Here is a 23995-nt window from a genome sequence, read left to right as displayed (position 1 = left end):
TAAAAATCCTACTCTCTAGAACATGAGACAATAAACAGAACAGAGATATTATACAAATGAAATGAACATAAGACTATGTATGTGATATTCAATCAAATTCATATTACATACATGGTTTCTAAACTCATCTTTTACACTTAAAAATTCACTTATTTGAAACTATAGAGTTGATAGAGGAAGTATGCCATTTAAGTATTAGTTTGGGATCTTATAAAACAATATTACTGGTGGTATTTATGAGTGGGGAGAAGAAAACTATTTACTGTATGTAACTATCATGTTTCAGGGGACATGATTTAACAGTGATGTTTTTATATTATGGAGAAGAAAGCAAGTGTAAGTAATGGTTATTTTGGAAATGTTACCAACTAGAATGATATTTATTAAATATTATATTTCTCCCTAACTCTACTCTAATAGTTTTATAAACTATCAAATGAAACTTTGGAAGTTAAAATTTTTAAATTTTAGGTAGTCAAGTTACTAAAGGAATTCTGATTAATGTTTTGAATATCCACTAAATTTAGCACCTATTCTTTCTTACACAAAGTACCTTTTCTTAGAAATGGGGTATGTAGTTAACAATCCTTCCTGGTGGCCTCAGGTACAATCAAAAGAAAGAGGCCAAGAGACTACAGGTGCAGACTCACTATCATTGATGAAAAGTGAGAGTGAAGACCCAGAGGCAGTCCAAATGACACAGGCACAACAGTCTGGGTTGTGCACAACTCCTGCTATAAAATGAATGTTAGTAAAGGAGCTCCCTGCAATGAATACTTAGGATCCACAGGTAATTGGTCAACTCCAGATATTAGGGAAATACAAAGCTACATAAAACAAAACACCCCAGGAATAATAAAAACCCTATTTCTTATCAGAGCTTTATTTCTCTTCTGTTGTTTCAGTCTCAGAGTATATCCTGCACAGTGCTACATTAGGGCGGCAAACAAAAGCATCAGTTTCACTTCCCAACTCTGTTAACTGTTCCAGTGAAGACACACAAGGATAATGGTCTTTTAACATATCTGGCAATTTAGAAGTTTTTTCTTCAAGACGTCGAGAACGTCTCACTGGTGTTAAGAACTTCAGCTCTTTAAATGTTGGATTTGTTTCGTCAAATTGCACCTTCTTTTTTACACTGAAAAAACACAAAATTATTCCTAGAATTCTAAAACATGTTAACAACATTTTTACTTTGTACTTTCATGCTATTTATCATACTATAACTTGTATGTTATAAGCATGTGATTGGTTGTCTTATGGAAAGGAAGAGGTACTGCAAGTAATGAGGAACTTACTCTTTTCTCTATTTGTCGTTACAACTTGTACATAATAGATACCTGAGTATCAGTAGAATTGACTTAATTCCTCAATTCCAAGACCAACTGTTGTTAATAACACAGCGATGAAAGTAAAATCATGTAAAAGTTTTCTTTTTCAAAATGACAATATTTAAAGAAAAGGAAAGCAAATATTGTATTAAAAAGGTGAAATGTTCCAATGACATTCCATTTGTTTGAAAACTTTTCTATATTAATAAGTGGTAGTTCTAATCTGAAACTATCTCAAAGACTTAAAAATACCTTATGATCCCTAAGCATGAAAACAAATCACACCACATTACATTTTAAAAGCTTACCTTTGCAAGTATGGTGTAGTAGATACATTATATTTAATTAAGCAACTTCCCCTAGTTTCTGTATTGGGGGTTTTAACATCATTGGTTGGCTCTTTTTCACAATCTTGAAATAGCACATTTCTATGATGTTTATTCTCTATTTCTGGTTTTACTGGCTCTACATTAACACCTATATCTTCACACTTGATGTCTTGGACTTCTTCCTTGGTTGCACAAACCTCAATATTTTCGCCTACAGAAAATACATGTACAGGTTAAGCTTTTGGCCAAATTTTAAGAACAAAATCAGAAGACATTAAAGTTATTCCTAGTTGGCCAAAGTTTCAAAATAAAAGAACAAAACTGCCATCTCCTAACCATTACTTTTTCTAAGCAAATACTGCTGCTAGCCATTTAACAAATATTTACCATCTTGTATGTGTCAGGGATTATAGATACAAATGTAAGAATGAAATCATCCCTGTACCTTAAATTTACATGCCATGGAAGAGACACACCTGAACAAAGGTTTATTGAAACCCATAAAAAGGAACTAACTTTTTTTTGTGGCTAGGGAAGGCTTCACAAGTAATATTTATGCTGGGTCTAGAAAAATGAGTACTTGACAAGACCGAGGAAGACAATCTTGGTATGAAGCATAAAAGAAAATTGTCTATTAAGATAACATTAAAGAGCAGTGTGTTTAGAATATAGGGTAAGAAGCAAGATGGGAGTGGGAGCAGGAGATGATGAGCTCAGATAGGTAGGCAGGGGCTGGACTGTAATGAGCTTTATATGCAAGAAGTTTGGTAAAATATTCATCAGAGAGACAATTAGATTTGGTCAATGTAAAAGACTGTTTAGGATGGCAGGGAATGAAAAGTAACACTCTGATTGTAATAGCCAAAGGAAGTTAGTAAGAGGTCAGATAGGAAGGAAGGGTGCAAATGAGAAATATTTCTTTTTTTTTTTTTTTTGAGACACAGTCTTGCTCTGTTGCCTGGCCTAGAGCGCGCTGGCATCAAGCTCACAGCAACCTCAAACTCCTGGGCTTAAGCAATCCTTCTGCCTCAGCCTCCCAAGTAGGTGGGACTACAGGCATGTGTCACCATGCCTGGCTAATTTTTTTCTGTATATATCTTTAGCTGTCCGGATCATTTCTATTTTTAGTAGAGACGGGGTCTTGCTCTTGCTCAGGCTGGTCTTGAACTCCTGACCTTGAACAATCCTCCCACTTCGGCCTCCCAGAGTGCTACGATTACAGGCGTGAGCCACCGCGCCCGGCCGAGAAGTATTTCTAAGTGAGAATTTAATGAACAAATGAATGCATGTCTGTGTCTGAATGAGTGTGCACATGTTTTAGGAACATCTCTTCTAAAATTTCTTGCTTAGAGTCATTAACAAGAGAGGAGGGCTTTTTCATTTTCTTTTTTGAGAGAAATGGGTATGGAGAAGCAATGAGAGAAGACAGAGTTCAAAATAAAACGTGGTAGATGTGAAATACTTGTGAGATATCCTGGTATATCTAATGAACTGAAAAGACCTCTGGATTTAATTATTAGCAAAATTATTAAAGATTTTTACTAAGAGATGTTTGCTGAAATGATGTAACTATGGTTTTTTTAGTGAGTAGAAGTTAAAAAGCTGAGGGAGGCCCGATACTGTGGCTCACGCCTTTAATCCTAGCACTCTGGGAGGCTGAGGTGGGAGGACTGCTTGAGCTCAAGAGTTTGAGACCAGCCTGAGCAAGAGCGAGACCCCGTCTCTACTAAAAATAGAAAGAAATTATCTGGACAACTAAAAATATATATAGAAAAAAATTAATTGGGCATGGTGGCACATGCCTGTAGTCCCAGCTACTCGGGAGGCTGAGGCAGAAGGATTGCTTAAACTCAGGATCTTGAGGTTGCTGTGAGCTAGGCTGATGCCACGCACTCTAGCCCAGGCAACAAAGCAAGACTCTGTCTCAAAAAAAAAAAAAGATGAGAGAAAGAATATAGATTTATTAATTCAACAAATATTTAAGTGCCTAATATATGCCATGCATTGCATTAGCACTGGAGATACAGTGGTCAGGAAGATCAGACACTGTCCTTGTCAACATCAAGTTTATAGTGTAAAGACAAGACAATAAAATATGCAATCAAGTACATCAAATACTGCATAGGGAAAAAACAGGGAGCACAAAACAGGTACCTCTAACCTAGGTTGCAGAGGGAGGGGAAGGTGTATCAGGGTAGTTATCAAGGAAGGCCACTCCAAGGAAGTAAGATTTGAATTAAAGTCTAAAGGATAAGTGGCAATTAGGTTAAGAAAAAGTAGAAGACTAGCTTGGAGAGTTCTGGAGGGAAAAGATGGTATAATCCTTTGTAGAAAATCAAAAAAAAAGAGAAATTCAGGGAGGGAAAGTAACGAGAAAAGGCTAGAGTTAGGAATTAGAGCAGATAGTGACAGGGCATTTTGGCTGCAGTGTTGAGATGGACTGGAATGAAGCAAGAGCAGAGAGGTAAGAAACTGAGTTTGGAAACTCAGTCCAGGTAAGAGTTGTAGGTCATCTTGGCTAAAGTAATGAGAGTAAGGATGGAGAGAAGTGGATGGATTTTAAGAGATACTTAGGAAGTTAAACTGAATTTGATTGACTAGGGAAAAAGGATTGGGAGGTAGGAAAGAGACTAAAAAAAAAAAAAAAAAATCACACCAAGATACTGACTTGGACACCTTGACAGCACTACTCATTGAGATAAGGAACAGACTTAGGGAAAAATGGTGTTCAAGTGTGGATATTTGGGTTTGAGGTAGCTGAGAGACACCCAAGTGGTGCTTGTTTCTATTACTTATCTTATATTTCCCACGTAAGTTCTCTTGCTGTTTACAAGTAACTTTGATTTATAAAATTGGTTTTATATCCAGCACTTATAATTACACTCAGAAAGCCAACAGTTTATGGATAGCTTTTATTTTCCCCCATCTAACTGACGACTAACAAATATCCTACCTGCTAGAAAAAACTAGTGTTATTCTATTAAGGAAAAATAAGATATGGAGAGTAACTTAATCAGATTAAATACTAGTTTTATCTTTCCACCTATCTTTACAGCCAGTAAGAATTACGAGGAAGCCTTTTTTAATGAAATTTTTATTTCCACTTTGCTGTCTTTTGTGAGTAAGAGACGATCGGGTGATTCTTAAAGCTTTTCTCTTCCTTCTGTTTTTGGCATGCTAGCCTTTCCTGAGTTTCTTTCCTCTCTCCCTGACCATTCCTTCTCAAGCTCCTTCAGTAAATACTACTAGTAAGATCACATCATATACATCTTCCATTTGTTCCCAAGTGCATATTAACAGTCACCATAAGTTGAAATAATCCCTGTTGAACAAAGCATAACTGCCAACAGAAGTAGGACCTCCTGGAACACAGCCATTAACATATTAACCCCATTGAACAGGTTTGTTTTTTTTTCTGGTAATAACAGATAACCAAAAGCTTACATAACACAATTTAGAATTCCAGTATGGTCTTTGCTTTTATTTAAAGTATAGCCCTTGACCTAGATCTCTACATTTTAAATTCATTTTGTGTACTAAAAATAAGGGTACACAGCTGGGTGCAGTGGTGTGTGCCTGTAGTCCCAGCTACTCAGGAGGCTGAACCAGGATGATGGCTTGAGACCAGGAGTTGTTCAAGGCTGCAGTGCCTGTGACTAGCCACTGCACTCCAGCCTGGGCAACACAGAAAGACTGTCTTAAAAAAAAAAAAGTAAGAGTACTATACCTGCTCTGGAAAGCAATTTGATAGCATATAACAGAAGCCTTAAAAAATTCAAACTGAGGCCGGCCGCACTGGCTCACGCCTGTAATTCTAGCACTCTGGGAGGCCAAGGCGGGCGGATTGTTTGAGCTCAGGAGTTCGAGACCAGCCTGAGCAAGAGCGAGACCCCATCTCTACTAAAAAAATAGAAAGAAATTAGCTGGACAACTAAAAATATATATATAAAAAAATTAGGCGGGCATGGTGGCGCATGCCTATAGGTAGTCCCAGCTATTCGGGAGGCTGAGGCAGTAGGATTGCTTGAGCCCAGGAGTTTGAGTTTGCTGTGAGCTATGCTGATGCCACGGCACTCTAGCCCGGGCAACAGAGTGAGACTCTGTCTCAAAAAAAAAAAAAAAAAAAAAATTCAAACTGTTTGACTTTTGTTAAAATTAATCAAAAGAAAATAATCAGCTACAAGCTGACTGTATATAATATACACTGAATCTGACTAGGTGATATATAATGTTATAGGAAAAAATTAGAAATAATTTTTGTAAACATGGGTACGAATTAGCTTACACTTATATGTTGATTTCCTTTCCTACTTAAGTGTTAATTACTATTCATGGTTAAAATTTAACGAATTTACTATGTGTATACAGACTATGATACTTGCTTTATAAACATTATTTCATTCAATGGTCCCAATAATCCCATTTTACACATCAGCGGTTAATTTTTTGCCTAACGTCATAGTAATTGGCACAACCTTCATCTGAATCTAGAGAATGTTCACACATTTTATATGACTGACAGTTAATGAATCTACTATCTAGCAAAGAGAATTCTTGAATGAGTTTTTTTTACAGCATACAACAGATCATAGAATTTAATAGGTGAAAGGTCTTTAGAGATCATCTAATCAAACTGCCTCATTTTTAAGACAGGATATTAAGGCCTAGAGAGGTAAACGACAAATTTGGGTTTTAAACCAGACCTCCTAATTAAAAATTCTTTATATTACATAAAGCCACTTATTTTAGAGGTCGGTCAACAGAAGTATGTACAAAGAAAGAACCTATATATTTTTAAAAGTAACTTAATAAAAATGATAAAAAAATTCAGCAAAGAAACTTAATAAAACCACAATTCACTTGAAGGAAACAAAAGAAACTGAAACTTACCAAAATTAACTTTTTCTTGACTCTTCATTGTTAGAATATCTACAATTGTGTGTCGCATCTCTTCAATAGGCTTAATTTTTTATAATGAAAAAACCATACTCATATAAGTTTTACATTCTCAGACATTAACTAGGTTGTCCAAGTTGAAAATATTAAAACCAGTGATTAAAACTTCATACAGTATTTTAAAATAAGGCCATGGATCTTAAAACATGCTTCTCAGAACACTGATAGAATAAAAATGAACTTAAAGGATAGCATTTCATCAGTTTGAAAATTTCCTTCATAATTTTTCTTAAGCATTTGATAACTATTGCTGCTTGCCTGGTATGAACAAAATTAATGAAGAGATAAAAGAGCTGGTTATATTAAGTTTAATAATTTTTCTCCTACATTGAAACTAAATAGTTATATTTTGTTTCACGTTTTAAATGTATCTCTGAACAGCTTAAGGCTGATGTATTTCATTCATTCAAAAATTTACTGTGTCCAATTCACAATTGCAAAGATGTGGAAACAACCCAAGTGCCCATCAATACATGAGTGGATTAATAAAATGTGGTATATATATATATATATATATATATATATATATATATACACACCATGGAGTACTACTCAGCTAAAAGAAATAATGGTGATATAGCACCTCTTGTATTTTCCTGGATAGAGCTGGAACCCATTCTACTAAGTGAAGTATCCCAAGAATGGAAAAATAAACACCACATATACTCACCATCAAATTGGTTTCACTGATCATCATTTAAGAACACATTTAGGAATAACATTAAACAGGTGTTGGACAGATGTGGGGGGCAGAGAGGATGGGTGTATACATACATAATGAGTGCGATGTCATTGCACCGTCTAGGGGATGGACACGCTTGAAGCTCTGATTGGGTGGGGGAGGGCAAGGGCAATATACGTAACCTAAACTTTTGTACCCGCATAATATGCTGAAATAAAAAAAAAATTTACTGTGTCCATTATTTGCCAGATATTATAAGCACTTATTATGTTCCATACAACGTATTCAAGATATTGTAAGGGAAGCTCTGGCTCACAGTCTTAGTTCCAGAACTTAGTCCTGAAATCCTCAGCTACCCTTTCAATTTTCTTGGCTAATTTTTTTTTTTTTAAGAGACAAGGTCTTGCTATGTTGCTCAGATTGGACTTGAACTCCTGGACTCAGGCAATCCTCCCACCTCAGCCTTCCATGTAGCTGAGACTACAGGCATGTGCCACCATGCCTGGCTGTCTTGGCTAATTTTGATTCTTGGTTTCTAGTTTCCATATCTTTCTCTTTATATTACTGCTTTCTATGTGAGCCTTGGCTCCAATTTTGTATACTAGCTGCACTGCAATAAGCTGCCTTAAGTAATGTCCTTTCTGAGTCAATGTAGTAGAGACCTAACACTCCGTTCCAGGTAGCATTCTGTTAATATAATTAACCTTCTAGAAAGAGTTTTACATATGATAGCCACTGATAGACTATCTGCTGAATATCGGATTTTTGATTCAGGTGAAAAGGCAAATAGCATTTGTTGGATTTAGTGAGACTGAAGTGAATAGACCTTTATTCTAAAAAAGGCTAAATAGAGGAATTAAAAAAAGTTTTCTATGTAAACAATCTCCAAGAATGTGTTTCTGAGAAACTTGGTCAAAAGGAAGTAAGTTTTAGGAACACTTATCCATAAAAACAAACAAAACCCAACCAAACAAAATTCTGGAGAAATGACTTATTCCATACCCAAAGCTTTGTATATCAAGACTAGAAAAGGTGAGAGAGGTATGGTATCAAGCCACCATGGTGGTAATCATGTTAGAGAAACTAGTTTATTATCATTTATATGTAGGCAGGACCAATTTATACTGAATACATTCAGGTATACGCCTAAAGTGAAAGAGTTCTCTCATAAAACTATGGGAGGCTGATAACATTTTAAAAGCTAATTTAATTCCATTTGTTTTATATTCAAAAAGTAAATTTTAATATTAAAAATTTAGTTTCCCAGGTAAATTTCCCAACCAGGAAATGTACACAATGACACGCTAAAATATTTCTCATAGAAAGGTTCATTAAATTTACATTTCAGCTTATATCCATTTCCTAAAGTCTGATTATCCCTAGTATAGGAGCAAAGTTTTAGAAGGCTAAGAAACAGCTTTTATAATGTAATCCTTGTGGCCTTTAAACATTCATTACTACTACATATACAACCATATCATCAAGTTACATTGTGATGTGGTCCAAAATAATTGTGAAACGTCTACACTGTAATAATAAAGATCAGCAAATTTTAATCTCACCTGAGCCCCTGCCAGAATGGCCTTCTCATAGATTGCAATAATATTTTCAATAGGACTCGTGATTGGTTCAGTACGTGCAAGACATATCCAATATTTAACAAGTTTTGTGGCATCTGGAATATTTTTAATCAGGTCATTCAGTGTGACCAGTATTTCTTCTTTTGGGCATCCCTAAAACAGCAAGAAATAATGAGTGTAACATATTTTAGCCTACACACTGAGAACAATTAATAATTGGGTCTACTATAATCAAGATCAGTGATAAAGGCAGAAAAAGTTGATAGTCATAAAAACATTCACTATTATCATCCTCCTTACCCCAAACTTACTTTGAATAGCTAACAAGAAGCATATCAGCCATGAGCATAAGGCAGCAAAAATGAAATATTAGTTGGGATATTTATTAGCAAAAAGTGACTAATGCTTTACTTGGTCTTGATATTTATCCTCTTATATAGTGTGAGATTCCATTTGTTAATACTTTCTACCAAACATTTATGAACAAGGATAGTCTGCAGGGGTTTTTTCCCCTTATCTTTGTCAGGTTTTGATATTAAGGTTGAAATAAATCTATAATGGTTTATATAACAGTTATATATAGTTAAATAGCAGCACAGAAAAATTCTATAGTATCAAAATGAAAAAAACCTCAACTGACCAGAAAAGAATAGAATCAGAGTTTTCATGATTGTAACTTTCACTGGTCCTCAGAACCACAAAAGGTTTAAAGATGCTCATGAAGAGTAGAGTAAGGTTTGAAATCATACCTTGCGTTCAGTCTTGCTATGGATTTTAGACACTAGTGAGTGACCGAAATAAGATTAAAGAGTAGCAGGGAAATAAAGCAAATATTCTGTAGTTGATTATTATTCCCCATGGGATTTTGGTCCAAACAGCAAAATTCTGAGGGATGGGAACCTGCAGCCTTCTTATTTTGAGATTGTTCTTTTTTGAGCAACAAAGGAGGCAAGAAAAGCTTCATCTTTCTCTGCTGCACCTCTTTAAATAAAAGGATTTGTTCAGTAAAATTTGGATTCAGTCAAAAGGCTGCAGTCAAGGATCCAGAAAGCCAGGGTGGCCCCAAGGCTGCAGGGTCCTCATCCTTTGTAAAATATGTAATGAGTGGAAAAAAATTTGTGAATATATTTAATAAATGTAAGAAACAAAATATTAGATGTGAAAATTAAATATCCATCCCAGCCTATTCTATATTAACATATTAGAGAAAAACAATATTTATAACTCAGGCAGAAAACCTAATTATCCCTTTGATACAGGTTGAACATCCCTAATCTGAAATGCTCCAAAATCCAAAACCTTTTGAATGATGACATGAGGATGAAGATGATGATGTTAACACTGCAGAAAAAGTGCCCACTGACAACATGGTGAAAACCTGTAATGGACTTATTGAAGGACTAGAGTGGCATGCATTCATAACAGAACAACAAATCATGTCAGTTTGTAAAATCAAAAAGAGACTTCTAAGACAAAAACTATTGTTAATGAGGCAGTGACTCTGGAGGAAACATTTAAAAAACCCCTCTAGCAGAATGCCTCCTCAACCCTAGAGGACACAATTCTTGGTCCCACAACTGCTTCTGATGTTTCTTCTCACATAAAAAAATAAAGACAGTGTACAGTAACCTTTTAATCACAAGATAGCATCAAAGGTGGAGACTGAAAGCCTGCCATTGTTTGTTATTGTCTAACAGCTGATACGTGTATTCTGGTAATGTTACTATCCTGCTTACTTACCCTGAACACATTTTTTCACAGTTAATGGTATGTCCTATTTTTTTCTGTTAAGTGTACTTATGTGTGATTAAGTGTGAGAAAATGACTGCTTATAGGTAGCATATAAATTCAGAGTCAGGAATAATGGTGATGCCAAACAACTATAGATTGTCCACATGGGTGGATGACAGTGACACCTTTGCTTTCTGATGGTTCAATGTACACAAAATTTAATGCACAAAATTAATTACCTTTAGGCTATGTGTAAAAGATGTATATAAAACATAAATGAACTTTATATTTAGACTTGGGTCTCACATGTCCAAGATATTTCATTATGTATATGCAAATATTTTTAAATCCAAAAAAAATCCGAAATCACTTCTGCTCCCAAGCATTTTGGCTAAGCGATACTCAATCTGTGTATTAATATGAACTCAATGAAAAATGCAGTCAATTAAAAGCTAACAATCTCACAATGAATGAATGAAGCAGTATATCTCACAATTAACTGACAGTGAGAATAATCTCACAATTAATGTTAAGTCAACATAATATCCCTGACATCACCTTGTCAAAAAGATTGACAATATAGTAAGATAATGTTTATGAAGGTAATTTGCAAACTGTAAGACATTATACAAATATAAGATAATGACTCTACCTCATTAATCAGGTTTAGGCATTCAGAAACTGTGTTGTTTACTTTATCAGTAAATAATCTTTGTTCATCTTCTTCTGCCATGGTAGTCCAGAAGGACCCAACTGGTTTTTCATTTTGTCCTTCAGGCTCACGCTGGGTAACCAATGAGTTAGGGGGCCTTTTCAGCACTCTTCCTTTGCCAGCTCTCCACTCATTCAGATGAGCTCTGCAGTTAGAAGCAACATATAAACATTACTTTGATATTGCTGATAGAACTCTGTCAAATACAGGAAAAGTTAGAAAGTATTTCAGATCTTTAAGTAGTTCTATACTAGTAGCATATACATAATACACATTTGAAGTAAAAGAAAAATAAAACATACCCATGTCAATTACATGCTCAAAGACCCCACAAATGCATTTTTAAATGGAGAGGTTATAAAATATTTCCCAATTATTATTAAGCATTTAATTTAGATTAAAAAAGGCATTCTGGCTGTGCACAGTGGCTCATGCTTGTAATGCCTGCACTCTAGGAGACCCAGGTGGGAGGATCACTTGAGCCCAGGAGTTGGAGGCTGCAGTGAGCTATTAATGTGCCACTCCAGCCACAGCCAGAGAACAAGACCCTATCTCTTAAAAAACAAAACAACGCAGCCTAATAAAACACATTTAAGCACAATAACTTTTAGATTATATTGTTTCACAACATAAATTTGCCCGCATATGACAGAAAAGAAACCATGAAAGAAAATTCTAATACATTCAAGGAAGTTACAAACCAAACCCACAATAATACTCTATTAAAATTAAAGTAATAAAATAAAGAAAATTACATCTACTTACTTTCTCTGTTCTGAGGTTTCTTTGGGCTGAGCTGATCTATCATTAACAGTTGCTTTTGCTATGGTATGTCTTCGCTGGTCGGTGAGTTTTGACTTTTCTATCAGTTTGGTATTAGAAGAAAAAGCAGGCCTGTCTACAATTTCAGATGCTATGCTTCTTGATAGTACTTTATTTCTTTTTATGTCCTGAGAAGAACTGGTTTTGACACTGTATAAAACTGGTTTTGACTGTAATAATTCTTTTTCATGAGGCCTTTTCCAGATCGTAATGTTGCTAGAGGGTCTACTGATGCCTTGTTTCATGGAGTCCTGGGTATTATCATGGTGACTTCTAACAGGAGGTCTTGAAAGTTGTGTGTTCTGAGATGTAGTGCGCACAAATTTAGTGATAGCAGTAATATTTGAGGGTCTATCACTTTTCACTTTGACACTGCTGGTGTTTATAGGCTGAGGCTTGGTGGCTTTAATGATAGTAGTTGAAAGTTTCTTTGTTTCTGCAGAACTCTCATCTTTGACTTGTAGAGGTTTTCTAAATGAATTAACCTTAGACTGAACAATTTGGCCACGATAAGATCCAAGCACAGGTTTCTTGGGCATGTTAGCATCTTGCTTTGATTTTTCTGTAGTCATCTGTTTCTTTTTACTGTTGTTTTTAAGGTAAAATGCCTGGCTTAATGTCATATGTTGACTTTGGGGATCACCTTCATTTGGTAACAACTGCAGAGTTTTATTATTATCCTCACATTTATCCATGTCAATTACTATAGTTGAATTGGCTAATTCATTAGAAGGTTTTAAAGGAATACAATTTTTTTCCACCATTGTATTATTTTTGCTTCCTGGAGGTCTATTGACATTTTCTTTATCAGCCTAAAAGAGTTATTTAAAACAAATCAGTATTTCAGAACTTATTTCTTTCAGAAAGAGTTTAGAAAAGGAAAACGGAGAAAAGAGATAGGTTATGAGTGTTATGTCCACCTCTTACCATTTTTGTTTTAGGTTTCAGAACTTTTGTCCCTTCTTGGACTTGATTCTCAGAAGTAGCTACTCTGTGGCCTCTACTAAAAAACATAAAATAAAATAATTAATTAATCCTGTACCAAGATGGTTTCCTTTTTGGAAAGAAGAATAGGGAGTTATTAACAATTAACTGACCTCATAATTTTATATTTTAAATTTAATCAAGACCCGAGTTGAGATTTATTTGTCCTAAGCAAGACTTTTAATAGTTTTTAAAGTGTAAACAAATGGCTGAGGACGTCAAAGATTTTCTTAAAAGTCTTAACAATCTCTCCCCATAGAATGTGTAAACACTTGATAAACTTATTCCAAACCATTCCTCTCTAGTCACTCAAACAAGTCTTTGAAAAATCTTTATTAATACCACCTTCTTGGGTTAGTTTTAAGTACTTAGAAACAGACGTACCACATTGAAAAAATTTTTAAAAAGAGCCCTCCCAAAAGAAACCCAAAATTTACCATATACCATTTACAGCTTAATCTACATTAGGATACACTTAGAATATGGACCTTAGTTTTTAGGTGGTATTGCATTTAGGCTATTTATCCAAAGCAAATGCTTCCTCAAGAATCTGACCTAAACTCATTTTCACAGGTATAAACCTGGCAAATACAAGCCCTGAGAATCTCTTAGCAGGTAATTGTAACAGTTTTGTGTACTATAAAGATAGGAAAAAACCTCTGTCGTTCAGACATGCCATCGAGTCTAAGATAGATCCCAAGTTCAGAGATCATGTTAAAATGTGGAAAAAAAGTACATTTTATAATCAATAAAATTTGGTACCTTCATAGTTAATAATTTTGGTTACATTGCCTTTCACATCTATTTGCCCAGTCAGCTTGGAGAAGGGGCAAAACTTTGACACGGCTTGTACTATGTACATTTTTGATGATGAAGAAGGATCAAAATGTGCCATTGAACAGGGTATCTGGGTAGCTAACTGCTAGCCAAAAATTCAGGATGACAAGAAGAACCCATTGTACTCACCTGTCCAGTGTGGAGACTTAAATGAAAATATATAATCCTATTCTATCTTGTTATTCTAAAACTGCCCTCAGAAGGGTTATGTAAACAAAGGAGTCTTAGCATATCCACACTTTACAGATTGTGAAATACAACTGTTTAATTCTGAAAAGCTGCTACTCTGATTGGTTGTCTTATTTAATAATTTGCTGCTCCATAACGTTTTAGAATTTTTCCTTCCTATTATGTTTAAGAGTATTATAAACCCTTGACCCTGTTGGATTCCTTATTTAAATATGCAATAAAGAATCAACTTATTTGAATATTTCATTTACTTACTCCCTAGTAATCTCATTCTATCCTAAGGTTTTAAATAAATATCTTTACACTAATAATTTCTGTTTATGTATCCAGCTCTAACCCCCTCCCCTGAACTTCAGACACATAACTATTTGGCATATCTTGTTGATACCTCAAACTTAAGTTAAAACAAAAATCCTGATACCCTGGCTCTTCCTTCAGTCTTCCCCAGTTCAACATGTGGTATCATCATCCACTTAGTTATTCAAACCGAAAACCTAGGATCATCTTTTTGTCTTAAACAAAAAAATATGAGATTTGTGAAGGAGAAAATGTTTATTCTAAACTAAATCTACTTATTAATGTAAAGTTAGAAATTATTTTTAAATTTTTATGTCAAAATAATTTCAAACTTATACAAAGTTGCAAAAATATACATAGTTCAAAGAATATCCATATTCTCTTTACTCATATCTGCCTACTGTTAACATTTTATCCCATCTGCGTTATCATTTACACCCTCCAAATATGTGTATGGAGTACATACAATTTTTTACCCAAACCATTTAAAGGTAAGTAATATACACCATGGCTCTTTATCCCAAAATATTTCTTAAAAATAGGAACATTCTCTTACATAACCACAGTACAGTTATCAAATTCATAAATTTATCTTGATACACTCTTTTAACCTACTGTCCACAATTTAGTTGCCAACTGACCTAACAATGTCTTTTATACCATTTCCTCCCTCCAATACAGGAGACAGTATAGTATGAGGTATTGTATTTAGTTGTCATGTCTCTTTAGCCTTCTTTAATCTGGAACATTCAGGATATCCTTTAAGTCCACTCTTTCTTTTACATCCCATACCTAATCCATCACTAAGTCCTACCAGCTCCATCTCCTAGAAATTAGCATAATCTGACCACATTCTCCCATAAGAAAGGGTATCAAGCATTCATAAAGGCAAAATATATCAATAAATAAAGTACCTAACATAAAGAAGTGCAGATGAAAGTGAGACTTTTTTTAACCTGTAAGGATGCCAATGATGCCGAAAGAAAATTAAGAAAACCAGGAGAATTAACTATTCCAAGAATCAGTCCACTGTATGTAATGTCACTGAGAGATTATTAAAAAATACCTCCACTTACTGGGCTCTCACTATATACCAAGCATAACACCATGCACTCACTATCTCATTTAATCCTCAAGAAGCATGCATTACTATCCCAATTTAATATAAGTAAACAGACTGAAAGACAGCAAGTAACTTGCCTGAAGTTACACAGCTGTAGTAGGAGACTTACAGATTTTAGCCCAGGTCCTTATTCTTAGATGCAAAGAGCCTGGAAGGATGTTATTAGTTGTTATCTCTAGAGTGAGGGGACCTTTGGACTTTCTGCTTCATCTGCTTTCGTGGGTTTTTGGTTTTGCCACAACTATGTACCATTTAAAAATTTTTAACTAAATAATACAAGGATATTTCTATAGAGGGTTGAGACTAAAACAAATAATCTCCAAGCATTTCGGAGGGCCACTCACCCCTTCCCTGAATAACGACCCCCCATACGCTGAGTAAAAGCCTTGCTAAATTATATAAAGACTGATCGTTGTAGCACTGTGTAAACCAAAAGTCAATAATCTGGTTTATATACATAATTTGCTTTCAAATTGTTTTCTCTTAGATTATGAATTTATACAGAAAGCCATGATCTAATGCTGTACCATCCAGTTAAGTAGCCACTAGCTAAATGTGGCTATTAAGTATTTTAAAAGTGGATACTCCAAATTGAGATACGCTGAAAGTGTAAAATATATACCAAATTTTGAAAATGTTGTACCAAAAAAGGATGTAAAGTAACTCAGTACTTTTTAATATTGCATGTTGAAATAATACTACTGGGGATATATTGGTTTAATTAAAATGTTATTAAATTTCATCTTTTAAAAAAATGTTCAAAATGTGGCTACTAGAAAATTTTAAATTACAGATGTGGCTCACATTACATTTTTATTGGACAGCTCTGATACAGTTTTACAGAACTGAAAAGAAATAAACTTGACCTCACCTAGATAATATCTGATTTTCCTGTTTGTATGCAAACAATGTTTTTCTTCTCAACAGATGTTCCTTGAGTTTTTGTCTTCTTTGATCTAAATAACATAAGGAAAGAGCTACAAGTCAACACAAGTTAAAATATCAAATAAACATCAAATAACAGCAATACTGTTGACTGTACAAAGATTTTACTGTTCCACTTGAGATCACATCTTCTATATAACAGAAAATTTCCCAATTCCATATTGCCTTTGAGAAATAATCCCATTAATAAGACATTATTACCATAAAAGGTCCCCACTACCATTCTGCATAAGAATCACATTCTCTTCTATGAAAAATCATTTTCAGCATACGGTTACTGAAAGCCAAGCTTTAAGAAATTAAATGGTAGAGATGAGAAACTCTATACTCCCAAGTTCTAATTTACCAGAATTGGGTTAGGTGAGAATTTCTTTCTTCTGTTTTCCCATGTGTATAACGAAGGAATAACAATATTATTTTTTAAAACTCATCCAACCCTAGGTTTCCACAGAGTCCAAGGCGAAGGTGTGAAATTGTCAACAACAGATCGGCCGATCCCACCCGCCCAAGAAATTCGCTCCTGATTCAGGAGGCGGGAGGGCCCGGCGCAGGCGCAGTCGGCCTGGGCGCCCGCCCCCTCTAGCCCCCGCGGACCGCGGGCCCCATCGTGGGTGGGAACCGGAGTCCAGCGCACGGGTCCCGCTAAGCGGATTCCTCCGCAGGAGGTCTTTCTCCGCGGCCGCAGGCACTGCTCCTATGACCCGTTCCACAAATGCCAAGAACGCGACTGGCCTAGGCCGAACGACCCGTTTAGGGCTCTCCCACGACCGGTTAGGGGTGAAGCTGGTCAGCAAGCCAGAGGTCCCGGCCGCTGGGGTCGTGTCCACCCGCGCCGGTACCCTCAAGCAAACAAGCAGCTTGCGCCGCTGAAGCCACCGCGGCCCCTCACCTTCGAACGCGGGCTGGGCCCTCTGACTCGGGGGCAGCTGCAGGTGCTGGGGCACGGCCGGGGTGCTCATCGCACGCAGCCGGGGGTCGGAGCTTGCGTCTCGGGTTTGACCACCTCTGACTCCTTCGCGGTTCTGCGGCGGAGACTGCAGACGCCGGTTCGGCTCTGGCTCAGACGGCGCGGCTGCGCCTCCGCCCATTGGTGCCTGCGTGAATTGAATGGGCCAATGGGCGCAGGGGGGGCGGAGCTTGGACTGCCGTTGCCGGAGGCGGGCCTGGCGTCTGCCCTGTTCGGTTGGAGCTAAGTCTGCAGGTTTCAAACCTAAATAACGCTCTTCATCCTGAACTTGGAATGCGTCGGCCTCCTAAGTCCCCACCGTGTGGCGGGACTAGGTTGACAAAGATCCAAGATAGGACACATCTTCAGACCCTCACAGTCCATTGAGGAAGGCAGACGAGAAAAAGACAAAGTATTGGTTGGCAGCGCCTCTTACTAGACATCAGCGTGTTCACTCAGGACATAACACGTACCAAAAGCATGTGGATTTCCCTTTCACAAATATTCCTTCATTTTGAGCATCGTAACTCTGAAATGGGAGGTTATCATCTCTTGTTTCACAGATAAGGTGACAGGCTTAGAAGTTTTTTGTCCATGTTTGCAAAGGGGAACTGAAATTGGGGATCTACTTTCCATTCCTTTATACTACGGATGCAAAAAAGGGAAGAAAGAGGGAGAACCGGGTAAACTGAGAATAGAGCCCACCCTTTCCCCAAGGTTATATATAATCCTCCTGTGAAGATCAAATAACATTTGTTGTAGACTTTGTGCGTTGTGTGCTGCCGTAATCTTTCAGTCCTCCTCGTCTAAAAATATCACCTTCATAAAACCCACAGAAACACCCAATACACAAGACAGAAGTAAACAATTCGGAGCTATAAGGTCCTAGGGGTGAGAATGGGGAAGTTAGGGGAGAATCTGGACTATGCCTTCCTGGTTTTAAGCACTGGGTTCACATTTCTCCCGCTTGCCTGATCACTGCAGTTAAGGCTGGACTGAACTCTGTTCCAGCCAGGTTTTAAGTGTGGGGACAGAGGCAGGAGGATGTGATTTTCCCCTGTCTCCCTCTCCCGGGTCTGATGGTCAGTTTTTCCCACTTTTGTCTCTTTTTTTTCTTCAGACATCCTATGGTTGCTTCTTGCTCATGAGGAATTTGGTTTGGAATTTTCAATAGTTTTTTACTTGATGAAATGTCCCCTTTTTAGCATAACTTTGCCTACACTTATGGCCACCTCTAGGAGAACCAACAGCCAAACAGTGCCTATCACCATCCTTAAGACATCACTGCTGTTTACATACTGCTGTCACTACTGTTGATCATTTCCTAGATTTCACCAGATTGGGTAACCAAGGACTCCCATTAAGTGGTGGAGAACAGTTTAACAAAATAGAACAGTTGACAAGTGACTCAAGAACCTCCAAAATATTATGCTAAGTGAAAGAAGCCAGGTACAAAAGGTCACATATGGTATGAGTCCATTCATATGAAATACTCAGAATAGAGAAGTCCATAGAGAAATAACACAGTTCGGTCGTTGCCAGAGGGTGATGGTAGGGGAACCCGGGGAGAGATTGCTTAACGTGGAAGGGGTTTTACTTTGGAGTAATGGAACTGTTTTGGAATTAAATAGAAGTAGTAGTTGTGTGACATTGTAAATGTATTAATGCCACTGAGCTGATCACTTTAAAATGGTTAATTTTATGTTATGTGAATTTCACCTAATAGTTTTTTTAAGTGGGCATGGTAAAAAAGAAAGTGACTCAAAGGATACCATGGAGATCTCAATAGGCTGAGATGGTGAGTAGGAAAACCTGCAAAACTGCTAGATTTTCCCATATGGCAATTCTCTCCTAATCTCCAGACTCACCCACTTCAAGGACAGTATGTTTTTTGAGACACTTTTTTATATCATCATCCCACAATTGTTGGAAGTGAGGCAGACTCTTTTCTAAAACATCCAAAGACTTTCTTCCAGAACAGATCTTTGCCAACATAGCTGATTATAAACTGCAGGCACCTGGAGTATCGGTGATTAGCTTCAGTTGTTCCTCCTGTGGTCACGAGAAGCAGGAAAGGTACCTGTGAGAGAACAGGGTGGGACAATCCAAAGGATAGAAGGACAATGATGACCGGGTGATGGCACAAAGTCCAGGGAAAACAAAGGCTTAAGAAAGAGGGAACTGACCACAGTGTTGGGTGCTGCAGAAGTCTAGTAGGATTGAAATTGAAAGGAATCATTAGATTCAGAAGGTAGGAGGTTCTGGTAAAAACATTCTATGGAAAAGTACAAAATAGTGCTGAGAAAAATTAAAGAAACTCTAAATAAATGGAGAGATATAACACATTTATGGATTGGAAGACCCTATATTGTTAAGATGCCCATTTTCTCCAAGTTTATCTATTCAATCCCATCTCTATCAAAATCCTAGAAAGCTTTTCTGTAGAAACTGACAAGTTCTAAAATTTGAGTGGAAATACAAAAGATCTAGAGTAGGCAAAACAATTTTGAAACAGAACAAAGTTGGAGGACTAACACTACCTGATTTCAAGACTTGTAAAGCCATGGCAATGAAGACAGTGTGCTACTGGTGTAAAGTAAAATCAATGAAATACAACAGAGATTCCAAAAATGTGATCAAGCCTATCTGGCCAATTGATTTTTACAGTTTCTAAGACAACGGAGGAGAAAGATAATCTTTCCAACAAATGGTACTGGGGCAATTGGATATCTATGTGCAAAATATTAACTTTGACCCTTACTTCAACCCATGTCCAAAACCAAAAACCTCTGTCAGGGTAAACTGTTGAAAAAAAAAAAAAAGGAAAAAAACTCAAAAAACTCAACAACCTCAGAACGAAGCATAGACCTAAATGTAAGAACCCAAACTACAAAACTTCCAAATGAAAACATAGGAGAAAATATTAGTGACTTTGTATTAGGCAAAAAATTCTTAAATAGGAGACAAAAAACATGAACTCTAAAGGACAAAATACACTGGACTTCATCAAAATGAAAATCTTTTGCTCTTCAAAAGATAACTTTATAAAACCAAATAAATCCTGTTGGTTCTGTTTCTCTGGAGTACCCTGAGAATACACATGCCTTGTTCTCCTCTTTGGATGGATAACCCAGACCGGTCCTCTGGCCTCCGTTCTCATTTCTTGGCATATCTAAGACGTGACATTTCTACTGGCTCTAGCCTAGAAATAGGAAACTCTTGTACAGGTGTCTATCCCACCAGCTGTCATATGTCAGGCTTCTTATTTGTGTACTACAGACTGCTCTTCAGGGGCAAAAAATATAACCTCGTTTCATGTCCCCACTGCCTAGCATTTTGATCATTGCAAAGCCCAGGCAAAAATGCACATTTCTATATCTGATTAGGACACTTAGTCACATGCTACTTTCAACAGGGGGGAAAAAAAGGCTAAAAAGTTATAAACAATCTAATACTAAAAAAATCAAGAAATGACAGTATTGTGATATACAATGATGGCATATTACAACTAATAAAATGTTTTCAAAGAACTTTTAGTTATATGGGCATAAGGTCATGCTATAAATTGAAAAATACGAAATACAGAACACACAGTCCAGAAACAGACCAAAATACACACAGAATTTTAGACAGGGCAATTCAATTCAGTGGGGAAAAGATGGCTTATATTCATTAGAAAGAGCCTTACCTTTCTTGTAGAGCCTGGCAACAGACCACTGACTCCATGACTACGGTGGATGTGCAGCCCTGGGAGCAGAGAATGAGCCTGCCATGTGCCCTCTACCCACGTGGGCAGGCAGCTTTGTACTTGAAAGACTGGGATGAGGGGAGGTGAGTGAGGCACTCTGCTTACTCTAATCCTGGCCTGTTGGATTCTGCCTTTGTTTAAAGTGGATATTTTATTTATCATGGATTTTTTGCATTGATTTTGATCTTTAAAAATGATTTAAAATATCATTTTTCTTGATGACTGAGTTTTTTGGTGGCCCCTTAAATTTTGCCCCTGGGAGGAGTGCCTCACTTGCCTTACCCTAGAGTCCCAGCTCAGACCAATTGGGAGAAACCAGCTGTTTCTCTTGCCAGCAGCATTGGAGAAGAAATACCCAGAACAGTGCTGGACATATAGTAAGTGCTCAGCAAACATTTCTTGAATATTTGTTGAATGGGTAAGTAGGCTGAGACTGAGAGGCTTCTCTTGACATGACTCAGAAGAGAGGTTTTCAAACCTACTGACCCAATTACCTCTGGTCCCCTGAACAAAAACACCTGCCAGTTCCCTGATAGGCTGACCTGCACAGGTGTTGGTGGATCTCACATACACTGATACCTAAAGGCAAAAGTGATCTTAAGCTGCTTATGGAAACAGTAGCTCAAAGGGGAAGGACCAAGATGAACCAGAATAGGGGGCTACTATGGAGTGCAGAGCTCAGGAATGTAATAGAAGAAAACGATATTAAAAATGGGATGAGAACTCCCAAGCAGATGCAATTAGAACATTCAAAAACATTTTCCCAATTTAAAAATCCAAATAGAAGAATTGGAAAAGTGAACGGTCACTCCTAAAAGAAAACAAAATTCAATCTGAAAATATACAGAAATGAGCATCATGAGGGAAAAGGTAAGGACATGGGAGACAGATAGCTCTGCTGGGCTTAAGAATCAACAAATAAAAAGGTCTCAAGGGGCAAAAAAGAGACCAGAAGTAATAATCAAATAAATAACAGAGGAACACTTTTCTGAAGAGAAAAAAAAAACTTGAATCTTCAAATTAAAAAGCTTCACCAACTCACAGGCAGAACATCAAAAAAGGATACCCACCTCTTGCACCTGGTGAAATTTCTGAACCTCCAGGATGAGGCGAAAATCTTAGGTGCCAGGCAGAAAGAACAGGTCTCTCAGAAAGGAAGAGGAGTCTAGCACCAGGCCTGCTTACACACTTCCCTCTCTCTGCTCTCGATCCATTCGTTGGCAATGCCTAGTGATGCCTGATTAAATCTGCCTCTTCCCTACTCCCACCCTGGTTTCACTTTACATCCATGTCAGGGAACCTCAAGTGGGCCAGGCAATCATACCTTCCCTACTGCATCCGTACCTCCTCTCTCTCAGCCTCACTTCCTCCTCTAAGTAACTGTAACAACCCAGAATCTTTGCAGATTCCCAGCACAATATCTACTCACCTCTGCACACCTGCACTCACATACTCCTCCCTCCTCCACCATTAAGAAACATTTCTGACACTCTTTTGTGTGTTCCCTCTCCCTTATTCAAGGACATTGCTCAAACAAGTCTCCCTTCTCTCATACATCAATTTTCTGCCCTCAATCATTGCCATCAGCACTCAAACATACTGTTATTTCTTCCACCTTAAAAACAAACAAATCAAAATTCCTCTCTACCCCACTTCTCCTTCCTATTACCAACCAATTCTTTGTTCTTCTTTGCAGCAAAACTCCTCAAAGAGTTGTCTATACTCCTCGTCTACAATTCCTCTCCTCTTTTTCTCTTTTGGAACCACTCCAATAAGATTTTCTCTTCCTGAATTCCACTGGGCCCACTGTTGTTAAGGTCACCAATAACTCCACGTGGTTAAAAGCAGCAATCAATTCTTGGTCCTGCTAGCACTTGACATATCAAGAGATATTTTCCTTTCCTCCTCCCTGACACACTTTCTTCACTTGGCTTCCAGGACACCACACCCTCCTGGTTGTCTTGCTGCCTCAGTGGTGGCTACTTCTTGGTTTCCTTTCCTGGACCTCTTCTTATGACCCGTGTTAATTTGGTCTAAATTAATATTTGTATGCTCTTAAATGGAGGCTGTCTAACTTTCATACATTGTTAGCCAGTCTTTAGGATAATGATTTTCTTTTGATTAAAAGTTATAGAGAAATAGCCTTAGTAGTGAGGAAAAAAGAAACAAAATTAAAATAACTGTCAAGCAGCAAAATTTAACAAAAATGATAATGACTATTTAGCCAGGGCTACCTGTCCTGGGAAAAGACCAATTTGCTGGTGACACTGCATCCTGGTTAAGTCAGTCACCAATATCTGGTTGCCTTTCTAAAATGTGTTTCTACCCCTTAAAACAGTAATTCTGTTTTGGGAAAACACGCTAAGAAAATAATCCTAAAAAGAAAAATGTATGTTAGTTGTAGAAGGACAAATATAAGTGGTGCATTTATAAGGCAAAATACATAAATAAAATGGAAGGGCTAGTGGTGGTGGCCTGGCTGGTGTGAGCAGTGGCCATGGACAGACCAACAAACAGCCAAACTAGGGAAGATTTACATATTGAAACATTTTCTAAAGTAAATTCATGAGGTCTATATTAACATTATGAATGTTTAAATAGTATTTTTTTGAGACAGGGCTGGGGGTATGGGGGAGTCTTTATGTTGCCTAGGCTGGCCCCCCAACTCCTGGGCTCAAGCGATCCTCCTGCCTCATCCTCCGGAATAGCTGGGATTACAGGCACACGCCACCGCGCCTGACTAAATAAAAATAATCTTAAGGGGGGAAAAGAGTAGCACAAAG

At 37.2% G+C, this 23995-nt stretch overlaps 1 protein-coding gene across 2 annotated transcripts; it reads right to left on the bottom strand.

The window, feature by feature from the left end:
- Positions 1-863: 863 nt before the first annotated feature.
- CKAP2 (cytoskeleton associated protein 2) lies at positions 864-17624 on the bottom strand. Of its 2 annotated transcripts, XM_045567291.1 has the most exons (9): positions 17408-17624; positions 16445-16529; positions 13071-13146; positions 12087-12955; positions 11262-11466; positions 8861-9031; positions 6551-6620; positions 1640-1871; positions 864-1138 (listed from the first exon to the last, which is right to left on the bottom strand). In XM_045567291.1, exons 1-9 carry the CDS (start codon positions 17604-17606, stop codon positions 883-885), a joined length of 2163 nt encoding a protein of 720 aa, XP_045423247.1. In that variant the 5' UTR covers positions 17607-17624; the 3' UTR covers positions 864-882. The 2 variants fall into 2 exon arrangements, with proteins under 2 accessions (XP_045423247.1, XP_045423245.1); XM_045567289.1 differs by lacking the exons at positions 864-1138; positions 6551-6620 and having other exon boundaries at positions 1721-1871; positions 17408-17621.
- Positions 17625-23995: the final 6371 nt, after the last annotated feature.

This window comes from Lemur catta, chromosome 13 (assembly GCF_020740605.2).
Source record: "Lemur catta isolate mLemCat1 chromosome 13, mLemCat1.pri, whole genome shotgun sequence".
NCBI lineage: Eukaryota > Metazoa > Chordata > Mammalia > Primates > Lemuridae > Lemur > Lemur catta.
The sequence above is the reverse complement of the archived record's forward strand: the minus strand, read 5'-3'. Positions and strand labels throughout refer to the sequence as shown.